General features: G+C 38.3%; 1 protein-coding gene across 2 annotated transcripts in view; it reads right to left on the minus strand.

Moving 5' to 3' along the window:
- Window positions 1-8,781: 8,781 nt before the first annotated feature.
- The window catches only part of LOC115209333 (lysine-specific histone demethylase 1B), a 46,765-nt gene continuing 36,006 nt past the window's right edge, over window positions 8,782-19,540 (minus strand). For both annotated transcript variants that reach the window (XM_029777695.2, XM_036501631.1), the window contains exons 14-20: window positions 17,642-17,842; window positions 16,456-16,530; window positions 15,171-15,287; window positions 14,465-14,593; window positions 13,899-14,030; window positions 10,304-10,456; window positions 8,782-9,114 (exon numbers count right to left, since the gene is read on the minus strand). In XM_029777695.2, the coding sequence (XP_029633555.1) occupies window positions 9,022-9,114; window positions 10,304-10,456; window positions 13,899-14,030; window positions 14,465-14,593; window positions 15,171-15,287; window positions 16,456-16,530; window positions 17,642-17,842 (900 nt within the window). In that variant the 3' untranslated portion in view covers window positions 8,782-9,021. The remainder of the gene's footprint in view (window positions 9,115-10,303; window positions 10,457-13,898; window positions 14,031-14,464; window positions 14,594-15,170; window positions 15,288-16,455; window positions 16,531-17,641; window positions 17,843-19,540) is intronic.

A 19,540-nucleotide genomic window follows, 5' to 3' on the forward strand; every position in this document is an offset into this window, starting at 1 on the left:
CCAACAGTAACATCTTCAGGTAAAAGAGTATTTATGAAATAAAAAGGTCTACTTACTACAAATTGATATATAATGCACTCTCTGGTACCTATTAAAGAAAAAACACTTACCTTGCTGCATCGGAAAAAATACTTCTGCTAAAAGCATAGCTGGTCATCACAACATTGCAGAAAGAACTGATATTTTAAGTACACAAAACCCTGATATAACATTAAATGACAACAAACCAAGCATTTCATATGACCACTGGATTGAAACTGATGTTGGAAGTGTAATTAAATCTATAAATGATTCCTTTTCTACCATTAATCACCGATCTCCATTACAATTCTTGAACAATTCTTTTTCTGTAATTGAATAAAAATGTCACTTTTTCAGTTTGATAACTACAATGATATTCTTCCATCCAACCACAAGAAAATACTCAGTATTGTAATTATGTGAAATTGATAACAACATTGAAACAACTGGCCATGAAAACAATCTTACAAAAAAACATGTATTCTTTAATTACACAGCAGGGATAAAATTGGTGAAATGGGAATACACAACTTTTTGACATTAGTATGGGTGCCAAGAATGCCACTGATGTTAGCAACTTAGTTGGCCTTTATAATTATTGATTGAAGTTCCCACAAATATCTTTAAGTTTTTATAAAGATGATGGTCTCATCATACTTAGAAACTATGATATACAAAAACACAGTCCAAAGAGATTTTATAGCTTTTTTAAGAATTAAGTTTCAAAACCACTACAGAAAATCAACTCAAAAAATACAATGCATTAAAAACATTCTCTAACCACCCAAAGAAAATTATTAGTCTCATCCATCAGAATCTCAACTATCTTTAAAGAAAGTGTACATAGTTAAATGGCAGTGCCCCAGCATGGCCACAGCTCATGAGCTGAAACTAGAATCAATCAATCAATCATAGTTATGATGAAACTCAAAAATGCTATTTACAACTGGTTTATTTACAGGAAAGGGTTAAGTGTGCTGCTCTCAGCTACCATCTCTAGCTGTGTGTGTTGTGTAGTTCAGGCTCCGTTAGTGCGGGGACATTGCCTCTGCAGATAGACAGGCAGAAAGCCTCGGCCAGTGATGGTCTTCACAAAGAGGCACCAAAAAGAGAGATTTGAATCGGGTTTTCCCTTTACATGGTTCTCCATCACAATCCTCGTTGTGATCTCGCGCATGGCAAATGGATGCGGGTGAGGTCTTGCTCCAGTCTCGGAGATGGCAATGGCTGCAGCGAGATCTCATCCAATATGACGCTGACTGCTTGTGCTGCTACAACTTCATTAGAGTCTCATTTCACCTGGCTATTCCACTAACTTACCTTTGCAATCATCCAGTTAACGTAACCAACCAACCGACTGACTAGCAACTACATTTGTCCAACTGTTATTTCACTGAAAAATTATTGCTATGAAGAGATTGAAAAGAAAGAGGCAACACATGAATGTTTGGACCTTCAATCGCTCCATAAGCTACAGAGAAAACAAAATAGCACACATCATGGAAGCAGGAGTGTAAGAGTTAGCAGTTCCTTCTCTAAGCTTGGATTCGAAATCGAATCCAAGAATGATCGGTCGTCAAATACCAATGCACGTTTAGGCGCGAAATTAAGATTCCTTTGTTCTGACAAAAAGTGATTGATCGTTTCCCTTTGACCTCCGACTTGAGCCATGTCAGGCGAAGTTCAAGTGGACGAACGATGACCTACTTAAACAGTAACTTTGTTGCGATATATCTACTTTTCTGGCTGTTTGAGATTTTATAAATAGAAAGGGAAAAACGACTAGAGACACAGACAATCGGAGCTGACGCTCAAGCAGACACCCCGCGTTTTGGAGACGACTAGAGAATATGCCTACAGGTTACTGTCCTGAATGATTTACTCACACACGCAAACATATTCTTCTTTAATATGTATTCTGTACAAGCAATGCGTAGCATTGCTTACAAAATTTATGTAGTGTAAATAAATCTCTATTTAATCACAAAACAACTTAAGTATTTATTAATACACACACACATCCACTACAGGAGCAATACACAAATCTATTTTAATACAAAAGATGTGTGTACATGTACACACACACACAAGTAACTAAGTGCATATGTTTACAATTTACAGTTTACAGATTGTGACAGGTTTTAGCTGAGCTACAAGCAACGATGTTGCTGGAATGCAACTGGTAACTTTTCCTCTCAACAAAATGCTGCTTGCTCAGTGGATATTCCTCTAGCTGTGGATATTTGAATGTTTCTTCAATATCTTTATTTAACCTAATATGTGTTCATTAACATGGTTGGAGATGGTTAGTGTCATTCTTATGTAAACTAAATGAAGAATATCCTTTTTTAAAGTCTCCAAGAGGAATAGCCCAGTGAAATCACACAAATGATCCCATGTTCACATTGGCGGTACCCTCTGGATTTGGCTTTTTTTCTTACCTAGGCTGCATCCTTATCAAAGAGTAGGGTTTTCCTGGTATAGTATATGAAGGCATATGACCCAGCGGTTAGAGTGTTGGGCTCACAATCATGAGGTATTGAGTCTGATTCCTTGAGCAAGACACTTTCACATTGCTCCAGTTCACATTTTGGAAACCTGCAAATTAGATAAAATTCTTCAAAATCTGCTTCATGTGTGATTTTATATACCCATCCCTTCATGGTTTGAAAGAATTTGCTCATTCACATTAAAGCTAAACTGTTCTCAGCATTTTGCAGTGGATATTTGCTTAGATTGTGGAGGCACAATGGCCCGGTGGTTAGGGCACCGGACTCGCGGTTTTGATTCCCAGACCGGGCGTTGTGAGTGTTTATTGAGCGAAATCACCTAAAGTTCCACGAGGCTCCGGCAGGGGATGGTGGTGATCCCTGCTGTACTCTTTCACCACAACTTTCTCTCACTCTTACTTCCTGTTTCTGTTGTACCTGTATTTCAAAGGGCCGGCCTTGTCACTCTTTGTGTCACGCTGAATATCCCCGAGAACTATGTTAAGGGTACACGTGTCTGTGGAGTGCTCAGCCACTTACACGTTAATTTCACGAGCAGGCTGTTCCGTTGATTCGGATCAACCGGAACCCTCGTCATCGTAACCGACGGAGTGCTTCCATTTGCTTAGATGAAATCTGAGATTAAGGATAGACTCTTGTATTTGTGAAATGCATACAAAAGCCTATGAATTGGTCTCATATAGTTTACTGTAAAACACCATGTGTAATTTTGCTTTTCTTTTCCTTGTTTCAGTCATTGGACTGTGGCCATGCTGAGGCACCACCTTGAAGGGTTTGACCGAATAAACTGACCCCAGTACTTACTTGTTTTTGAAATCTGGAACTGCCAGTTGTCAAGCTGTGTGAAGACAAACACGATGATGATGATGATGATCATCATCATCGTTTAACGTCCGTTTTCCGCGCTAGCACGGGTTGGATGGTTCGACCGGGGTCTGGGAAGCCAGGGGCTGCACCAGGCTCCAGTCTGATCTGGCAGAGTTTCTACAGCTGGATGCCCTTCCTAATGCCAACCACTCTGCAAGTGTAGTGGGTGCTTCTACATGCCACCTGCACAGGTGCCAGGGAGGTCCGGCATCGGCCACGATCGGTTGGAGCTTTTAACGTGCCACCGGCACGGAAGCCAGCCAAGGCGGCGCTGGCAACGGCCACGTTCAGATGGTGCTTTTTATGTGCCACCGGCACAGAAGCCAGTCGGGGCGGCGCTGGCATCGGCCACGTTCGGATAGTGCTTTTTATGTGCCATCGGCACAGGTATCACAACTACTATTTCCATTGATATTTATTTCGATGTTCATGTACTTGACTCAACAGGTCTCCTCAAGCACAGCGGGACGTTCTGGAATCCAGGGTACTTTGAATGGGCAGGGGCTATGCAGAACTGGTACAGGAAGCAGCCTGGATCTTTGCAGTGACAGCATATCTCCAGAGATCTCAGTCCTTCGCCATTGCCTCAGTGAGGCCCAACGCTCTGAGGTCATGCTTGACTACCTCATCCCATGTCTTCCTGGGTCTACCTCTCCCCCTGATACCTTCAACTGTTTGGGAGTGGCACTTCTTCACACATCTCTCCTCATCCATCCGCAGCACATGACCATACCATCGCAAGCGTTGCTCTTGCACACCACATAAAATAAAAGGCAAAAGTTTCAAATAGCTCAGTGGTTTCCTTAATTCCATCGTTACATAACTAATATATTTAGATTATGAACCATTTGTGAAATTTATGCTTTACAGCGGGGCTGACTTATTAACTGAACTCTTAATTACAGTGGATATATATTTTTATGTTTTGTATATCAATTCTGTCGTTCTCTCTCTCTCTCTCTATATATATATTATACACACACATACAACAGGGTGCTGAAAAGTTCCTGGCTTCAGGGTGCCACAAAAGGACTTAGGAAAGCTGAGGAGCTGCTGCAATAAGTGTGTGGAGTTGGGAGGGTGAAATTATGCTTTCAGCTTCTTATTCTAAATATGCTGTTCTTTTAAAGATTGTTTTAGCTGATTATGTAAGTTTTTCCACCTGGATTTACAGCAATGACTTATTAACTGAACTCTTAATTACAGTGGATATATATTTTTATGTTTGTATATCAATTCTGTCGTTCTCTCTCTCTCTCTCTATATATATATATATACACACACATACAACAGGGTGCTGAAAAGTTCCTGGCTTCAGGGTGCCACAAAAGGACTTAGGAAAGCTGAGGAGCTGCTGCAATAAGTGTGTGGAGTTGGGAGGGGAATATGTTGAATATAATCAGATGTATAACAACATCTGATAGTCTGATTGGTCATGTGATCACATGGCATATATGATGAGCTTCTAATCAGTTTTTGTCAACCAAATTCACTCATACTGTATTAACCTGCCTAGGGCTACAGTAGAAGGACTAAACCTGAAACCACACAAACATGCCTGCACCTTACACTCTTTTTCTATTCCAAAATCAAGATTAAAATTAGAGTGGAGTTTAATGGGTTCAAATTCTGGCAGACGGCCAGTAATTTTAGGTGTGTAGGGGTGGGGGGTGTAAGCCTACATTGACTCCAGAGCTCAACTGGTACTTTATTTCATTGACCTTAGCTGCATTTGAACCAGAATATAAAGAGCTGCAAGAAATGCTGTTAAACATTTTGTCTGATGTGCTAACAATTTTGCCAGCTCGATACCTTAGAGGGGAGTTTAAGATATGATTTCTTATTTTTTAGACTTTGGATTTGATCAATATCTTATTTATAAAAAGCTAAAAACTAATATATTAGATTATCCCCTTTTGTAACAGTTGTGCAACAAGCATATTATATATGGGATTTTAAAAGTTTTAAGAAAATGTTGACCCCCAAAATTGGGATGTGTATTACACATAATCATCATAGTAGTTATGTGAATAAGTGGCTAATAATTTAATTAAAATTACTCATGTAATGAAAATAACATTCATTAGCTTTACTGATTAATTTTTGTAAAAAAGAAAAAAAATGGTATCTCGGCAATTGAAATTTATTATGGAGTGTGTTGTAATCCTCTGTTGGAGTTATAACGCCCACTCCAGTATAGCAGTATAGTTAGTTAGGCAAGACATGACTATTTAATGACGGACACTACAACACAGTATTTATAATGACTAACACATACCACTCATGTGGGAGGGGTGTTCCATTATTACTATTATCCCCATAACATCTCCCTTTTAAGTTTTTCTTTTTTCTGAGGGAGTGTAATTTTATCTCTTTTATTAGCAACACATTTTTTGCCACCCTACTTCCCTTTTTTGAGGGTTTTTTTTCATACAGTTACACAATAATTTTTTTCATTTGGCATCGTATCCATTACTTGTTGAAATATAGAATGAGCCACTTTTACACCAAATGGAAGCCACTTGAATTTAAATAAGCCACAGTGTGTATTAATGGCTAATAAGTGTGAGCATTCTTATTCTACTTGGATTTATAAACATACCCCCGAGAGGTCTTCATTTTGAGAATTTCTCTCCATTCCATTTTACGAACACATCCTCAGGACTCGGCATTAAGCAATCATTTAACCCCGTTGAAAAATCTGCACAAACTCTTCACTCATTTTTTTTCTCTTTTATGTAGACCCAATCTGAGTGGTCCATTTTCTTGATTATTCCTAGGCTTTCAAGTTTCTTATTTACCTGTTCTAGCACTGCGAAAGTACATTCCATTTTGGCTTAAATATAGGTGTTGCATTTTGTTTTACTATAATTTTTGCCTTCTTTTTCGTGCAGCAGCCCAGTTCATCCGAGAAAACATCTAGAAACAGATATTTTATTTATTGCTTTAATCCCTCAGTCACACTTGAACCTTTGACTAAACCAACTATATTCCCACACAAAACACTTTTGGGCCTATTTGACAATTTCAACAGTTCTATCCAATCGGTGCCGAATAGATTTACTCAATTTTTTGGACATACTTTTGCTTTTTCATTTGGTCACGAAATGTCACATTACACACAAATTCACTTACAAAATACAATCTTTTACCCGTAACACCATAAGCTACTTTTGTAGATTTACTTAATTTCGGTTTACCAATATACTGCCAAGTTTCTTCATTCACATTACTAATATCATTTCCAGTATCTTACTAAATTTTTACTCTTATATTTTAAATTTTCACATTTACAAATTTCCTCTTTGTCACCATTTTCCTTCGATGACAGCTTGTTTATTCTTTTGTCTTTGCTCCAACATTTTGTTGTCTTGGTTTCCATAATGGAAGGATTCTGCTTCCTTAAATGGTCAATTTTTTTCTCAAGTGTAGATCTCCACATGCAAAACATGGATTTGTTTCCTGATTTTTGTACTGCATTTTAGTACACACTTAATTTCTATTCTGCCTGTTTCGTGTTTTCCGACACACTTGTTTCATTTGGGAGCAATCTTTTCGTTCAATTTCCTCCATGTTGTCTTAAATTTACTATTCTTTCGCACTCTTCTGACACTTGTTGTAAGATGACTATCTAATCACCAACTACTCGACTGACACAACACACAGTATTTATAATGACTAGCACATACCACTCATCACGTAGGAGGGGGTGTTCCATTATTACTATTATCTCCATAACAGATTGATACGTAAGAGTATGCAGTGGGGAGCAAGTCTGATCTTTGGAAAGTACAATAATTCTAAGCATACTTCAATCTTATTAGATTTCTTTAGTGAATCAGTCTTACTCTTATGTATCAGATCAAAGTCAAAATGTATCAGTTTAACTTTTCATCATGAGAAGACATGTGAAGCTAAGTAAAACCATGGCCATTCATACCTACAGGCATGTCCTTTATGGACATTCCCTCTCCCAGCTGAGAGGTCTTTGTCTTGCAGGTGCCACTGCCATGTAAAATGCACTCCTGCTGGTGTCATGCAAAATGCATGCATGATGGTGCTATGTAATTGCACCTGTGTTGGTGGCATAAAAAGCACCCAGCACATTTTGTACAGTGGTGGGTGCTAGGTAGAGCATCCAGTCATAGAAACCTTGCAAAAAACCAGTCAACTGGAGCCTGGGCAGTTCCTGTCAAACCGTCCAACTCATGCCAGCATGCTAAAATGGATGATAAATGATGGAGGTGATGATGATGAATCAAGAAAAAAAAAAATCCAAATTTATTACCATTGTTTTAACATTTGTTTTTCCATGTCCGCATGATTGAATGGCTTTGCAGATAGCAAACGTCTGCATGTCTCAAATCCTGTGTCACACCATTTTAAGATACAACCTCACTCCTCCTTTCAACATGTGCAAAGTTAATCAAAACATTTTACATTGTAGCACAAAATGCTAAAAATAGCAACCAAACCTACCTCAATTCACATCTTACTACCTTAAGGGAAGGCTGGATACTGTGGTCCTAGTTTGCTTATGGACTCCTTTGATTCCTATTTTACTTGGGTGGAGCCACACAGCTATTCAAGGTTTAAAAAATCCAATTATATTTTTATAATTAAACATTATTAAGAACTGTATAAAAAATTGTTAAAATATTCTGTGTAAGGTAAAAAGTATAACCAGTTTATTGTACATAAATTTTAATAACAAAATCTTATATGGACTCCAGTGCAGAACCACTGCTACAAGTGATAAAAAGATGGGATGGTCACATTTGGAACCACTTTGATCATAAATTTGCTTGTTTAACATTCACCTGGGAGTCAAGAACATCAACAAACTTCTACCACTGGTACCCTCAATTCACCCAGCAGTCACTATCTACTGACTCACAGAGCCGTACCAGCACAGTGGATTCTCCAGTGTTATTGGCTGGTAACGGACATAAAACATCCAGGCACAGTTGATTCCCCATTGGCCGATGGAAGCCTCTTATGACCCTAACACTTTCTCACCTCATTTGAGGTCTGCTGTCATGCAAGTTAACACGAAAAATCCAATGACTGATTGTACACAATTCCCGTCTCCCTAGCCTTTACGGGTAGCCTTTACGGGTAGCCTTTACGGGCAGCCTTTACGGGTAGCCTTTACGGGCAGCCTTTACGGGTAGCCTTTACGGGTAGCCTTTACAACCCGGTGTTTCATGTCTCATTTCCATACAGCTTCATATTCTTTCAAAAAGGAAAAAAATTTCAATTAAAATTAAAATTTAGGAAATTCCATGGAGGAATACCATGGCTCAACAATTCTTTATTTTGAAATGCCAAAATGGCAACGATATATATATATATATATATATATATACGAAATAAAATAAAATGATAATAATAATAATTTATATAGAATAATGATGAGTGTACAGTTGCTTGTAATAAATGAGTAACAAGTGTATTAGATCAGAAATTATAACAGTAGAGCCAAGTGTTTAACAAATATTGGCTTATTGTGGAGAGACTGACGAGGCAACAAACGAGGAGAATTTCATTAAACATCATGCACAGAATGAAATCAAAGAGAAAGTGAGTGGAGGTGATCGAAGGGAAGTCGGTTGTTGGCAGGTCATTGATCAAAACACTTCAGAATTGTTTCAGTCTCTCTTAATCCACTCCAATAAGCACCAGCCAGTGACTGTGGAAACTGCCGGCAGGTGGCCTGAAATAGATTTTCAAATAATTAGCAACCACTTATAAAAGGAAATAACTCGATAATTTGATACCTACAAAGCTAAGACTGCCCCATCAGTTCTATGCTATAAAATTGTTTGTTTCCAGGTGTCCATATTTAAATTGAAACTTTGGTCCATAATTATTCATGAAAGACTATTTATAAAGGAAGTAACAATGATTTAAATCTTTAGACAGCAACCAATCTAAGACTGTTCATCCAGTTCTATGAGATAAAATTGTTCATTTTTAAATATCCATATGGAAACCTTGGATCATAATTCTACATGAAAAGCATTTCTGAGAAAACCAGTATGCCAAATTTAACCATATTTTCATTATTTTAAAAATTAATTCAAACACATAGGTAATGTGTTTCAATAGAAATAGCATCATAAAGATACTGGATTATGATAGACACTAACTGGTATAGCTGCCTGCCCCCCTGGTATGAACAAAGGGTCAGAAATAGGTGCCTTGCAGTAAAGGAGAGAGAGGTGGGGGAGATGTTGAAGATGTAAAGAATGGGTCCATTCAAGTTACAGAGAAATGCATATAAGTGGAGCCACGGATTGGATAGGGTGAGTGGATGGGTTGAGTTTGTGAGATTACGAAAGCGAAGTGGGAGATGGGAAAGCAGGGAGAAACTAATTGTGACTGCACAACACAAAACCGTCCATTCTATAAAGTGTTCATATTTATATTAAAGTAAGAGTAACATCCAGAAGTCAAAGAAAGTGATTAAGGCCTGCATCGTCAAGAAAAACAAAAATTAAATTTACAGGAGAGTTTGTTGTATTTAATTACTTCAAAGCACCAATATTCCACACTCCATCTAAGGGCCTGTAACTTAAAAATGCTATTCCCTTATCCCTGGTCCCCACTCCTTCACCCAATAACTGAACTTATTACTGCAATAATCTTGCCTTTTTTATTTAAATTAAAACCTTCTGTCATAATTTTAGAAAGAAGCTTCTGTTAAATTCTGTCCCAAGCAACAAAAAAATATAGAAAATGTTACTTTACTTTATCTTCCAAATTCTTGATTATTTTAAAAACTAATCGAAACACACACACAGGCAGTATATTTCATTGAAAATAGGATCATGATAGGGTTAAACTAGGCAAATATCTTTTAAAAAAACAAGGTTATCACAACATGAAAATGTAGTACTTACTTCTCCAGCAAAAAAAATCTTGTCATGGAGCTGTTGTGCAATGTGTGTGTAAACAGAAGCGTCTACACCAACCGGGACATAACTGTAAGACATACGATTGGAACTTTCTTTCTGCCAGTGACTTGTGTAATACTGCTCAGGTTCTGGGATTTTCTGCAGTCAAAACAAGAATATTTGAAAAGACTTTCTTCTGATAAAATATTGAACTTTGCCCAGGCTATTCTTATTCTAGCAGCTACACTTTCAGAGCATCCACCCCCACTACTGACTTGGTCACATAGGTAACAGAAGCTATCAATTACTTGTAGTTTTTTCCCCTGGAATGTGACGGAGGCTGTTTTCTGCACATTTTCAGTGTTTATTGCTCCTGAGCATTTGACACACACAAAAACTATCTTCCTAGTTAGCCTTCTTTTGATATTGCTGCACCTCTTATGTGTCCATGGCTTACACTGGGAACATCTTATGGAGTTTCTACCTATGCCTTTGCTACAGATTGAGCAGGGCCATCTACCTGAAGGGACTTATCGTTTGTCTACCTTCCTACTTATTAAGACTTTGGTTTTAGCTAAGTTGACTCTAAGGCCCTTCGATTCTAATACTTGCTTCCTTACCTGAAACTTCTCCAGTTCTGATAGTGACACAGCAATTAGAGCAAGGTCATCAGCATAGAGGAGCTCCCAGGGATATCCTGTCTTGAATTCCTCTGTTATTGCCTGGAGGACTATGATAAATAGGAGGGGTCTGAGGACTGATCCTTGGTGGACCCCTACCTGGAATTCTTAACTGTACTCATTGCCAACCCTCATCTTACTGACAGCATCCCTGTACATGGCTTGTACAGCTCTCGCTAACCATTCATCTATCCCTAGTTTCCGCATTGACCACCAGACAAGGGATTGGGGTACTCTGTCAAAAGCTTTCTCCATGTCAACGAAGGTTAGGAACAGAGGCTTATCTCTGGCTAGGTATTTCTCCTGCAGCTGTCTTACCAGAAATTGACTATACGGGTGACTAGATTACAGCTGACACTGCCAGATATTTCAAGCATCTCTGCAGTGATTCCTGATGTGCCGGGGGCTTACCCTGTCTTCATACTCTTAATTGCTTTATCTATCAAGGTACTGTCAATTCAGATAGCTGGTCCCTCTATTGGGTCGACATTTGGCAGACTCTCTTTCTCCCATTCATTCTCTTAATTTAGCAACCTTTCATAGTGGCATCTCCAAACCTCTCTCTTTGCAGCCTCATTTAGCGCAAGTGAACCGTCATCCTTGCGAACACATTTCTCTCCTACCACGTCACGATTCTCTCTCACACACTGTCTTGCAACACGAAATACCTCAAGTCTTTCATCCTCACAGCACAGAACATTGGCAAATTTTTTCTTATCTGCTTCCCCTCTGGCTAAATATACCTGTCTCCTAGCTTCCCTTCTGGCAGTCTGATACACTTCCCTGCTCCCACCGTTCTTCCAGTCCTTCCAAGCTTGTTTCTTTTGTCTAATAGCCCTGTCAACAATATTGTTCCACCACCACGTTATTTTGGGTCTTGAGGGGACTTTGCACCAGCCACAGATCTGGACAGTGGCTCTCAGCAGGTTGTCCCGTAGAAACCTCCAGTTGTCTTCCACATTATCTGATGCTATATCTCCCTCTATTTCATCTAAGGCTTCGAGTAATACGTCTCTAAATCTCTGTCCATTTGCAGGATCCTTAAGCTTCTAGACCCTTCTTCTCCATATTGGTCGTCTTCTGGGCATCCATTTAGCCCTGATCTTGAAGTTGCTAACTACTAATCTATGTTGTGGGGTGCATTCTTCACCTGGAAAAGTTTTGGCACTTATAAGTAGCCATCTTTTCTGTTTCCTGGTGAAGGTGTAGTCAATTTGACTAGTGTGTCTACTAAATCAGCAGGTGAATAGGTGGCTGGCAGGTTTCCTGAAGTTAGTATTAAAAAACATAAGATCATTTGCATCGCAGAACTTCAGCAGCCTGGTTCCTTCCTCAATGTGGGAACGAAAACCATAACCTCCTTAAATCACATCTTGCCATCTTAAAAGCATCTCTACATACTTTGTCTTTCTGAATGCCTTTGATAATAGGTTGGCTGCTCTATGAACAGAGGACAGGGCTAAACAAAGATTACCTCCTTTACATTAAGTAACAAGAGGTCCACCACTGCAAGCAGTTAGATAGACCAATCCAGTCAGTGACATACAGGAAGGACTCTTCAGTTTTGATGGAGGAAACCGCTCCGATAGCGGTGGCATTAAATGCACTCAGTGCATGCTGTAAAGTAGTTGGTGATAGCAAGGACACCGAGGTGTAAAAACAAAAAACAAACAAAAAAAAACTATAGCAAAAGTATGACATGAATAACAAGAACAATTATGTTTCTCCATGTATCCTATGAAAAAGGACCATGATGAATGAAAGACACTTTCAACTCATGCTGGGGTGGAAAAGTAAACATAAATTTTGAGATATGTGTATAAATCATTGTCATTTTCATGTTCACATAGGTTGATTAGAATTTGCTGAGACAGATTTTTCTATGGCAGAATGCCTCTCTGACACTAATCTTCATCTTTTGATAAGTGACATATTTCCCCATGACCAGAAATATTTTTTACAGAAGACTTCTCACTGAATTCTTGTTAATTGATTAATGGATAAATCATATCATTATATAAAAAAAAAAACATCTTCAGATGAGTACACAAACCACAATATTAGGAACATTTAACAATTTTCCAAAGTCCATGGCAAGTGCGTATTTAGTGATTTCACAACCTTCATTGTGCATTTCTGGATTCACCCCAGAGCTAGTAATAAACTCAGTAGAGTTCAATTAATTGTATACATAACCTGAATATCTTTCTGCCTGTATTTGGTACCAATGTTTGTATTTGCCTATAGTTGCTGTGTATGCATTTTCATTTTAACCTGACCTGGTATATATATATATATATATATATATATATATACCAGGAGTCTTTTACGATAACATGGTGGACCAGGTCAGTTTGAGCTTCCCTACTACTAAAATGTAAACTTTTTTGAACTTATAATATTCTGTTTTTTGTATGTATATACAGATACAATACCAATATTCCACTGAACTTTTTAATAATTCTTTCTGGAAACTGTCTTTAACATTTTCTTGAGAATGTATATATACATTGTAATCTTTTGTGCCCAATATTTTAATGAACTTGTTAAACTTTTTTATGTTCTTAACATGTTCTTGTTTCCAAAGACCGTATATATGTATTGTAGCATTTTGTGACAACCAATAATTAACACAACCAAACTTTTACATGTTACTTTTGACAATATTTTTCTAAAAAGTGAAACCGGTAAAGTAAATAAACATCTTTTAAAATTGCATTTTCAAACCTTCTTTCATATATTAAAGCATTTTTTTTCTAGTTTTCATCTACCAAATCCACTTATAAGACTTTGGTTAGTCTGGAGTTATAGAAGACATTTGCCCAAGATGTCACATGGAAGGGTTGACTCTGGAACCATGCTGGGAGGAGTAAACATACACATACATGTATATTAAACTTAATTTAAATATAAATACTAACCTGTTCTGGGAACAGCTTACTCAAGACATCCATACACGCTTGTACAATTTCTTCACTTGATTTACCCATCACTTTTTTCAGACCATTCCCAGCAATATAGGTCACTAAAACGTGAGTCTCTTTGCCAGATTTCTGACAAGGGACAGAATAGGAAGTAAAAAAGTACAATTAATACAAGAAATTGCATGTGTGTGTGTGTGTGTGTCAGTGTGTATGTATGTATCATCATCATCATCATCATCGTTTAACGTCCGCTTTCCATGCTAGCATGAGTTGGACGGTTCAACTGGGGTCTGGCAAGCCCGAAGGCTGCACCAGGCCAGTCAGATCTGGCAGTGTTTCTACAGCTGGATGCCCTTCCTAACGTCAACCACTCCGTGAGTGTATGTTTAAAGTAAAATGCAAAGTAAAATATTTATCCAGACTCAATATTGAAAATAATGAAATGCTTAACAATGCAAAAACAAGATTTAAATAAAAATGTCTCCAAGGTCTAAAATTATGGAAAATGATGGATATATAAAAAAAGATTAAAAATTGACGTTGAACAATTTCTTGATTCTCACCTGGACTTTTGAGAGATCATAGAACACACTGAACAGCCCCCGGCAGCTTTCATCAGAGGCAATATAACCAAAGACATCAACATCTTTCACCTTCTCACGCCAAAAGTTCTTCTTGAACTGCAAAACAATCTGAACAACAACAACAGCAACAGTTTAGAAACTTGGAAACATTTCAGCTAAAAATCTACAAACAACAAAAATAAACAATTGGATTCACCAATTTAGAACATTGTTAACAAAACTCTACTGTAAATCACACACACACTGCTTTGAGTCAAAGATCCAAAGAACTGCTGGTCACAGTCAACTGATATTTCCTCACACAGACAGACAGACATACAGACACACAGGCAGTAATCAGCTAAAGCATGAAAAAGACAAAACTAGTAGGTTATATTACCTCATTGCCCCATCCCCACCTCACAGCCCTCTGAGGGCTAACATCCCCTTCAACATACCCAGCACCACCTTGGGAGTGGTACCTCCCATGTTGAGAATCTCTGCTCTATGTGCTCACTCAGCCTTACAGAAATAGCAGCTATATCTCTGACTGGGGTTAAATAATAACAACTTCAATGTTAATTCTCGTTTTCTTATAGATGTAAAGAAATACCACAAGGAATTTTGTTCATCCTTCAAAGGATTCTGCACCCACCCACCTACTTTGCAAGAAACATTAAAAAGAATTCTAATTCTCAAGACTTACCATTTCAATAACACCAGCACCAAGCGACTTAATTGCTTTAGTTTTCTCTACTGGCAGATGAGGCACAAAATCAATAACATCTTTTTGTAACACAGATAAGGGAACTGTAACCAACACCTGGTAATGTAGAAAAAAAAAAACAATTTACTTTACATACTAATGTTTCTGTGGTTGCGTTTTGTGTATCTAATTATGTTGCTTTATATAATAGAGAGAAAATGGGAAGCTATTAACAATGTAAAGTTGAAGGGAAAATAAATATTACAAGCCTGGCAAAAGTTAACCACTATATTTACTGATAGACCCTCCTATCACTACTTTGGCAGGTACAGTGAAATCTATTGATTTGCTAATAAGTTTATAATAAGACTGAAACAAGTCAAGAGTTGTCAGTCATTGATTACATGTTTTCTTATATTCTCTCATTATAAATATTTCTAACTAGCTTTGTAATTTTCCTTGTATTAAATATGTCAATCTGATTCTAACTTCTTCTCATACAAAAGCATCTCTGAGTAATTTACTCTACATTACATGCTATAATGTTTTTATAATTAATGTAGAGAATGAATAGCTTTGTGCTCCAGGTAACAAAACTCTAATCTGAACAGGTAGGAGTTCGAGTATTGTTTGTTAGTAACAACCATTAATTACTAATTAAAGATGATACTTGAAGATGGCAAAGGTTGATGATGACCTTCAATGGACAATAACTAACTGTCATTATTGAAGCTGTTCCACAAAAAACAACAACTAAATGTTGACCATTTTATAGCTTTAAAAGTCAAAGATGTCTGGTGAATGGGTAAAAATTAAAAAAATTAAAAATTTTCAACTTTAAAAAAAAAACTTCTATTCTCAATTACAACCTAGTAAGGATGAAAAGCAAACTCGATAAGGAGTAGGATTTGAACTCAAAATGTAAAGCAACGTAACCAAATACTAATAAATACTAAAAGGCATTTTGGTATTTGTTCTATCAATTTTTCTAATCTACCACTTTAGCATTAACCAAACATATTTTGACATTTTAACCTATCATAATTTGATCCCTCTCTCCAGAACATTAGGGTCCCAGCTGACTGCTTTGCCCAGTCAATTTAGATGAGTCTAATTATTGAAAGAGAGAGAGAGAGAGAGAGAAGGCAACATTAACTATTTGAAGTTGAGAATCAAAAGTGCTACAAATAACTGTAATTAAACATAAATAACGATTAAATAATTAGAAATGTTGACTCTAATTAACTTAAAAAGCTAATAAGTCATAAAGTGTGATTGAACAGACCTTATTGGCTCGGAAAACAGCTCCAGATGATGCATGCACTATCACATCAGCTTCACTATAGTCAATCTTTACAACCTGAAAGCCAAAGAGGTTTTAGTCAAAGTTAAGCAAATTTAATATTTGTATGAAGCCCCATTCCTACAAAACGTACATTCATATTAAGTTTTACTGAGTGACCATTCCTATAAATGGTCACTAATGCTAATCAACTCTAAATCCTTATTTATGCTTATCTGCTAAATCCTTATTTACGTTGACCACAAAGACATAACTTCAAACTTAGTTACTGTTTGCTTTTGTCTACTTAGCTGTAAAATAAGTATGATTTCCGCTTCATGAGGGAGGAGTTAGCTGTAGAATGGGACAGATGCCCTCTTGGACCAGCAAGTCATCTATAAACATTTAAATTTACACAAGCCAACCCACTTGTTAGCATAACTTGTTCATCATTTTAATGTCTAATTTTCCATGCATGCATGGGTCGGATATGTATGTTGGAACAGGGTTTTCTTTGGCTGAATGACCTTGTTTCCAAGTGGGATAACAATCTTTCAGTCTAACAAATAACAAGCAGCCTGGACATATTTAATGCCAAGGACTGGAAACAAATGACACTGTATGAATGAACCCTTTGCTTACAAAGAAATACAAGCCCATTCACTCACACACACACACAATGGGGTTCTTTTAGTTCCTGTTTACCAAATTCTCTCACAGGGCTTTGGTTGACTTGGGGTTGTAGTAGAAAACATTTGACTAAGGTGCCAGACAGTGGGACTGAACTCAAAACCATATAGTTGTGAAGAAAACTTCTCAACCAAATAGCCATGCTGGTACCTATAAATTTAATAGGTGTTTCTAGCATAGGCATAAGGCCTGAAATTAGGAGAAAGGAATTTAGCTGGTATTATCAACCCCAGAACTTGACCAGGATGGAAGGTAAAGTTGCTCTCAGCAAATCTATTTTGACTTTCATCCTTTCTGGTTATAATCAGAGAAAATATTTTGTTTTATTGGTTTACTTAATTTTTTATCTCTCCACAAGGCTTTGCTTAATACTGGGGTAGAGTAGAAGCCACTCGCTCAAGGTACCACACAGAGGCACTGAACTCCAAACCACTTCTTACTCACACCATCACACCTGATCCCAGAAAAAGAATTATTTCTAAAGAAAATATCCACAGACCTCAACATTATATTGAATATCTAAATCTTTAGAGAGAAGACATAATAGTTCTGATAGTCCTTGACATAACATTATGCTGGAGCTGCCGAGCTGAGGAAAAGCTTCATGTTGATCCCAATGCATTGATGATAAATCTTCAACACTGCAACCACTGACCAACTCCATGTGACCCAGATAATACTCAAGGATCTTTTCTTCGTCCTAAAGTAAAAAAAAAAAAAAAATAATAGTCAAATAATAGCCAATGATAATTCCATAAACACAGTAACACAAAACATTTCATATTGATTTTGGAGCATTTAAATCATTAATTCCTTATTTCCTTTAAAAAAAGTTTGTCTAGTGAAAAACTTCACACAACAAAAGTCATCCTTAGCTTATTGTTTCTTTTATTTCTGATTCGAAGTCTTGACTAGAATACAAGAAAATAAAGAAACGGTTTTGAGAATTTAGATCAAATTGAGACAATGATCTTAAATGCTTTTTTTTTAATTGAATAAATCACCCTCAGGACTAATAGTCTAAAGCCTAGTACTTATTGCACTGGTCTCTTTGCCAAACTGCGAAGCTATGGGGATGTAAACACACCAACACTGGTCATCAAGCAGTGATGGGGGGACAAAGACACACACAAATATATATCATCATCATCATCGTTTAACGTCCGTTTTCCGCGCTAGCACGGGTTGGACGGTTCGACCGGGGTCTGGGAAGCCAGGGGCCGCTCCAGGCTCCAGTCTGATCTGGCAGAGTTTCTACGGCTGGATGCCCTTCCTAACGTCAACCACTCCGCGAGTGGAGTGGGTGCTTTTTACGTGCCACCTGCACAGGGGCCGGGGGGTCCGGCATCGGTCACGATCGGTTCGAGCTTTTAACGTGCCAGCGGCACGGGAGCCAGCCAAGGCGGCGCTGGCAACGTTCGGATGGTCTTACCGGCACAGAGTCCAGTCGGGGCAGCGCTGGCATCGGCCACGTTCGGATAGTACTTTTTATGTGCCACCGGCACAGGCATCATAACTCCTATTTCCATTGATATTTATTTCGACGTTCATGTTCATGTACTTGACTCAACAGATCTCCTCAGGCACAGCAGGACTATCTGGGATCCGGGGTACTTTGAATGGGCAGGGGCTATGTGGAACTGATACAGGAAGCAGCCCGGGTCTTTGCAGTCACAGCATATCTCCAGAGATCTCGGTCCTTCGCCATTGCCTCAGTGAGGCCCAATGCTCTGAGGTCATGCTTGACTACCTCATCCCATGTCTTCCTGGATCTACCTCTCCCCCTGATACCTTCAACTGTTTGGGAGTGGCACTTCTTCACACATCTCTCTTCATCCATCCGCAGCACATGACCATACCATCGCAAGCGTCGCTCTTGCACACCACATCTGATGCTTCTTATATCCAGCATTTCTCTCAGGATGCTTACACTCTGTCGTGCGTGCACACTGACACTACACATCCAGCGGATCATGCTAGCTTCATTTCTTTCAAGTCTACGCATGTCCTCTGCAGTCACAGCCCATGTTTCATTACCGTGAAGCATGGCAGTTCGCACACATGCATCATACAATCTACCTTTCGCTCTGAGGGAGAGACCCTTTGTCGCCAGTAGGGGTAGGAGCTTTCTGAACTTTGCCCAGGCTATTCGTATTCTAGTGGTGATACTCTCTGTGCATCCACCTCCGCTACTAACTTGGTCACCCAGGTAGCGGAAACTATCAACTACTTCTAGTTTCTCTCCCTGGAGTGTGATGGAATCTGTTTTCTGAGTGTCTGTTGTGTCTATTGCCCCTGTGCATCTGCCGCACATGAAAGCTATCTTATCTGTTAATTTCCCTTTAATGTTGCTGCACCTCTTATGCGTCCATAGCTTACATTGGGTGCATCTTATGGA

The sequence above is a fragment of the Octopus sinensis genome, linkage group LG3 (genome assembly GCF_006345805.1).
Source record: "Octopus sinensis linkage group LG3, ASM634580v1, whole genome shotgun sequence".
NCBI lineage: Eukaryota > Metazoa > Mollusca > Cephalopoda > Octopoda > Octopodidae > Octopus > Octopus sinensis.